General features: G+C 41.9%; 2 protein-coding genes across 2 annotated transcripts; both read right to left on the bottom strand.

The window, feature by feature from the left end:
• Positions 1-647: 647 nt before the first annotated feature.
• Positions 648-2850, bottom strand: LOC104999116. The gene has a single exon (XM_010854584.1). It carries the CDS (start codon positions 2784-2786, stop codon positions 648-650), a length of 2139 nt encoding a protein of 712 aa, XP_010852886.1. The 5' UTR covers positions 2787-2850.
• On the bottom strand, positions 2793-5461 carry LOC104999120 (endogenous retrovirus group K member 11 Pol protein-like). Its single transcript, XM_010854590.1, is given in 4 exon segments — positions 2793-2829; positions 2951-3367; positions 3369-4957; positions 4959-5461. Coding segments are annotated over 4 exon segments (2388 nt in total). The 5' UTR covers positions 5304-5461.
• Between the last annotated feature and the right edge of the window lie 409 nt (positions 5462-5870).

Raw genomic sequence — 5870 nt, 5'->3', positions numbered from 1 at the left:
TGGCACCATCTTCCAAAGATAAAATTGCATTCCTATAGGGCGGATGTGTAATGGGCTTACAACAAAGGAAAGAATTTATTACCTTAAGGGTCTAAAGTTACTAACACCAAGGCCACTACTTATTTTTTCTATATACCAACTATTAATTAATACACATTCAAGGATACAATTCAGGGGATGTGAAAACTTGGCAACAAGCATTGACTCATCAATGAAATCCTTTACTAGTTTATTCTGACAGTTTTTAACTCTCTGAGAGGCTCTAAGCTATTTGAATGTCTTAAGCTTCCCGTGCCTCTGGAGGCTAGGAGACTGTAAACAATCGTATGCATAGCTGCAGGAGTCCGGGTAAACTTGTCAGGCGAGTTAGAGAGCCATCTGAGGGGTTTGGATTTAAACACTCCTAATTGCCCAGGAACTTTATTAATTGGAGCTGTAAGTTAACTCTTTGACAGAGAGAGAGAGATGGTGGTAGGGGACAGCCCCCAGTAAAGTCAGAGGTGAGAGCACAAAGCAATAAAGTAGGCAGACTCTGGTTTTTTGGGGGAAAAATGCTCGAGAATATCCGGGGGGACTCCTGAGGCTCGATCCCGCCTTTGCGTATGCCGAGCCTCCTTCCTCATGACCTTTGTCACGAGTGGAATACCTCACCGGCTCCCCGCATCTCCCCCTTTTTTATTTCTTAAAACAGCCAGATGTAGCTCAGTCGCGAGCCTCTGAATGCTCTGCCGAAGAATCCTGACAATACAAGGAAGAACGATTATTAGAAGTAAAATTAAAACAGCCAACGTAGCATAGCCGAGGAAGGTAGACAGAATATTTTTTCCTGAAATGTAGTTAGAGAAAGTATGGAAGAAATCATTTGCTGTTCCAGCGGCAGTAAAATCTAATCGGGAGTGTTCCAGGGTTGCTATTTGATTGTGAAGTTTCCCTAAGTCTAAGCTAATGTCAGAGCTGTTCCAGATACCTGAAATATGGTTTTTAATCTTTTCCCATTCAAAATCTGTCTCATTTACTTTCAGGGGTGTTACACATATCCACCGGTAGTCAGCATGACAGGACAATGTCATTTTCACCTTTAAAGCCTGCAATTCAGTCCCAATATGTATTACTGCTCCCTCTAGGGCATCTACCCTCATTTCTAATTTCCTGTCTATAGCTTCCTGTGTTGCCAATGCTAAAGAAACATTTTTGGACATAGAATCAACATATTGAGCAGTATGTACTTGTTGAGTCAATGATATTGCTGCCACAGTAACAGAAGTAATTGCACTTATCAAAGCTGCTATTCCCAAGATAAGTAAGCTCACAAACCGTCGTGTTCGCATTAAATCCTGCAGTTGTTGTAATACAGCCAAACCGTAATTATCATACCAATAAGAATGCACAGACACAGGTATCATGAGATAGGGTGGGCGTTTCAACACAACAAAAGAACAAACATTATATTGGGGGGTCAAACAAGATGAAAGCATACATTGTTCACAAGTTACGATATTAGGTCCACCTGAATAATTCATGTGTACATTTAATCTTTTGGAGTCATTAGTAAAGAGAAAAACATAAGGCGAGGGTACACAAGCTAAAACAGAATAAGTAGAATTGCTATTTGGACGGAATAAGGAAATGGGAGCGGTGGCAGCAAGGGCCCTCCAAATTTCTGGCTGCCAAGAGGTTCTGTTCTTAGTTGTATAAGACAATATAGGCGAAACAAATCGATTATTATGCCATCTAGTAATGCTTAAAGGCCAAGAAACCAAATCTTTCTTCCAATTATAAAATCTGCTGGGAAAGTCATCAAGGGGCAATGGGCTCCTATCTAGGTCTGAGTTACTCCAATCTTGAATCATGTAATTTCCTCCTCCCGGTATTCTATAATCAGCTCTTAAACGATAAGTACAAGATTTCCAAATCGGATACCCTGTACGATCATCTATAGTGTTCCATATGGCATCTGAAGGCTCGGTACTATAACAACTTGGATATCCAGGAGGGGGTCTATGGATTATAAATTCGTGGGGATCAAGGGCCCCGGGCATACGAGCCTGTAAAATCCAAAGCGCTAGACGCCCTCTATGTTCAATACCTGAGGCTGGAGAATGAGTCAGAACTGCCTTTTTAGAGGCTCCGACACATCCTTCTTTAGGGGGAATAATAAAGCTTTCTATATCACTGGGGAAGTTGAAACAAACAGGAAGGTCGTCTGCTAATCCCCTGAAGGTAAAATTGAAATTAATAGGATATTCGTCTGTGGTATAGGAAGTATATGATCCTCCCAGTAACTGAGGCTGGTTTGTGTGGACCCGTAGGAGGTCACTGTTCCAGGTAACTACTTGAAAGGTTGGAGGGCCTGGGAAGTAAGCCCAATACTTTTCAGGAGTGGGGGAGGAGGTGCTTACCTGGCATGATAATAAGGCAAGCATAGCAATAAACATCTTCTCAGGGGAGGTTGGAGAGCCCTGCAAAGAGGTTATTCCCCGTGCCTGATGGCAGAGTGTTTTTATTTGTCCCCAAGTAGGTATGGAGGCATTCCGGGTCGCCTGAGTCAGGCGGCCTGACCTCCTTTTGTGAGGCAAAGGATCGGGGGGAGCGATATCCTGTATGTGAAGTTGAGACATCTGTTTGGTGGGCGGATCCGTCCCCTGCTCTTCCGGGATCCCTGATGTCAGTTGCTCCGATGTCAGTGGTGTTTCCCGTGCTGGCGGGGGGAGCGAAGGCAGAGGAGGCCCTTTTCTCTTTCGGGGTCGCGGCGGCCGTGGAACTCGGTATCCGAGAGGCTGAGACATGGCGAATCAATCTATCCGGAACCCAAATTGGAGAATCTGCGTCCTGTGGAAAAATACAAGCATATCCTCGACCGCTGGTTAACAATGGGTCAGGACCTTTTCACTGTCCGGAAAGGAGGTCCTTCCATTTAACTAATGGTTTTGCATTCAATTGCTCTGGGCACCAATGGCGAAGCATTGCAGTCATTCCAGCTGAATCAGTATTTAAAATATTTATTACAAAAAAAACATGTTGCAAGAGGTGATGGGGAGAACTATATTTAAACTCCCCTTCTTTTAGTTTTTGAATTTGGGTTTTTAACGTTTGATGTGCTCTTTCCACAATGGCTTGTCCTTATGGATTATAAGGGATGCCTGTATTATGTTTAATTTGAAACTTTAGACAAAATTCCTGAAAAGACTTAGATGTGTAAGCAGGAGCATTATCAGTTTTCAAGGCTTTTGGCAGACCCATATATGAGAAACAAGTAAAGAGATGTTGTATTACGTCTTTAACTGCTTCCCCTGTTCCAGCAGTTGCAACAATAACATGAGAAAAGGTGTCTACTGTTACATGAACAAAAGACAATTTTGCAAATGAAGAGATGAGTTACATCCATCTGCCAGAGTGCATTAGGTTTAAGACCGCGAGGGTTAACTCCCATAGGTAAACTATTTATAGTAGTGGGACAGTGAGAACAGGAACGAACAATCTCCAGAGCAGAGTCTCGAGGAATCTGAAATTGATATCTTAGCGCAGTAGCATTTTGATGGTGGAGTGAATGAGAAGCTCGGGCTTCTTCAAAAGCAGAAGCCACTGTGACCTTAGTTAGTGAATCTGCCAGGTCATTTAAGGCATTTAAAGGTCCAGGCAATCCAGAATGAGCCCGAATGTGGCCAATAAAATATGCTCGGCTTCGTTTCCAAATTTGCTGCTGCAGTTTAGTTAACAAGTGAAATAATGCAGTTTTGTTCTCAGGCAGGATCGCAGTCTCAATGTGTGGAAACAGCCTGACCACATACTGAGAATCAGAGTAAAGGTTAAATTCCTCCTCTGCAAACATAACAAAGGCCTCTATAACAGCTGTGAGTTCAGCTCTCTGGACCGAAGTCTCCTGCGTATGTAAAATTTTACGCTCATCTTTTGTAACTATAGAAGCTCTGCCGTTAGCTGACCCGTCAGTAAAAACCATTTGAGCATCTGAGATGGGAGAGTATTTACACCTAACAGGGAAAATAACCGGGTGTTTAGACATAAAATTTAGCAAAACATGTGAAGGTAAATGATGCAGAATTTGGCCAAAATAATTTCCGATAGCAATCTGCCAATCCTCATCAAACATTAGAAGAGCATCAAGTTGTTCTTTATTATACGGAATTACAATTTCTGCTGGTTCTTTACCAAACAATTCAATACTACGTTTTCTCCCTTTCAATATCAGTGTAGCTATCAGTGCTGGATAAGAGGCCACTACTTTTTTAGCCTGGGCGGGGAGATGGACCCATTCTAGAGGGCCATTTTGCCATAAAACTCCCGTAGGTGCTGTTGGAGTAGCTAGGCAGAGGAATTGCCAATTTGTTTGTAAATTAACTCTTTTAACATAGCTATCAGATAAAGCTGCTTCCACTTTTTCTAAGGCCTCCTGAGCCTCAGCAGTTAATTGTCTCTTAGAAGTTGGATCAGGATCCCCACGTAAAATGTTAAAAAGAGGTTTTAATTCAGCAGTAGTTAATTTTAAATAAGGCCTGATCCAATTAATGTCGCCTAAAAGTTTTTGATAATCATTTAAAGTAACAAGGTGATCTTTTCTCAATTTTAATGGGGCATGAGTCACAGTTTCTGAATTGATAACCCGTCCTAAGTAAGTTATGGGCGGATTGACTTGAATTTTCTCTGGGGCAATTTTTAAGCCTCTGTCGGTTAAAGCCTGAGTCAAATCCTGGAGAACAGTTTGTAAATGAGCTCTATCAGGGTGAGCTATTAAAATATCATCCATATAGTGAATCATATACAGTTGTTCATATTTAGCCCTAATATCTTCTATAGCTGCATTAACAAATTTCTGACATAAAGTAGGGCTATTTTTCATTCCCTGGGGCAACACTTTCCATTGAAACCTTAAATAAGGCTGTTTAAAATTTTCTGCTGGTAAACTAAAGGCAAATCGCTTTTTATCCTCAGCATTTAAAGGGGATAGTGAAAAAACAGTCTTGTAAATCAATTACGATAATATTATATCCTTCTGGGATGGCTACTGGGGAAGGAAGCCCAGGTTGTAAGGCTCCCATATCTTCCATAGTGGCATTAATAGCTCTTAAATCTTGTAAAAGTCGCCACTTGCCAGATTTTTTCTTAATAACAAAAATAGGAGTATTCCAGGGGCTATTGGAGGGCTCAATGTGTCCCAATTCTAGTTGTTCAGAAATTAACGCTTTGGCTGCCAGTAGTTTTTCTTCAGTCAGAGGCCATTGTTCTACCCACACAGGGTCCTGAGATTTCCACGTAATGGGGTCGGCAGCAAAAACAATGGCCTCCATCAAAAATTTGGATACCCTAACCCAGCACGGAACTTTAGAGGAGCAGGGCAAATTGGCTCAGTTATTCCTGTCTGCTGTTTACCTAACCCTTTTGAAGGGTCATATCCCATTTGTAGCATTTGCAAAGTTACTTTATCATCAGGGCTAAAAAGTAACATGCCCATTTGAGACAGCACATCTCTCCCCCACAACGAGAAGGGCAGCGAAGGAACGTTCCACGGGTATCCTCAAATTGCCAGTCTAAAATTTTTGCACTTTGAGCTACTGTAGGAGCTCTCCCGATGCCCACTAAGTTATTTGCAGTAGTATGTGTGGGCCAGGAATTGGGCCAGTCTTTCCCAGAAATACAGGAAACATCTGCTCCTGTGTCTAATAGCCCTTCAATAGACTTGCCACTGACAAGAATAGATTTCATAGGACGCTTTTTAGTAATTTCTGTTACCCAAAAAACCATGTCACTAGACCCAAATCCTTTGTCCTGTCTTTCATTTTGGGTGGCTGTTTGCCCAATTGCATTATGATAAGGCAAAAGTAAAAGTTGGGCTATTCTCTGTCCCTGATGTATTT

The sequence above is a fragment of the Bison bison genome, unplaced genomic scaffold (assembly GCF_000754665.1).
Source record: "Bison bison bison isolate TAMUID 2011002044 unplaced genomic scaffold, Bison_UMD1.0 scf7180017864344, whole genome shotgun sequence".
In the NCBI taxonomy this organism is placed as follows: Eukaryota; Metazoa; Chordata; class Mammalia; order Artiodactyla; family Bovidae; genus Bison; species Bison bison.
This window is presented reverse-complemented; position numbering and strand designations above follow the sequence as displayed.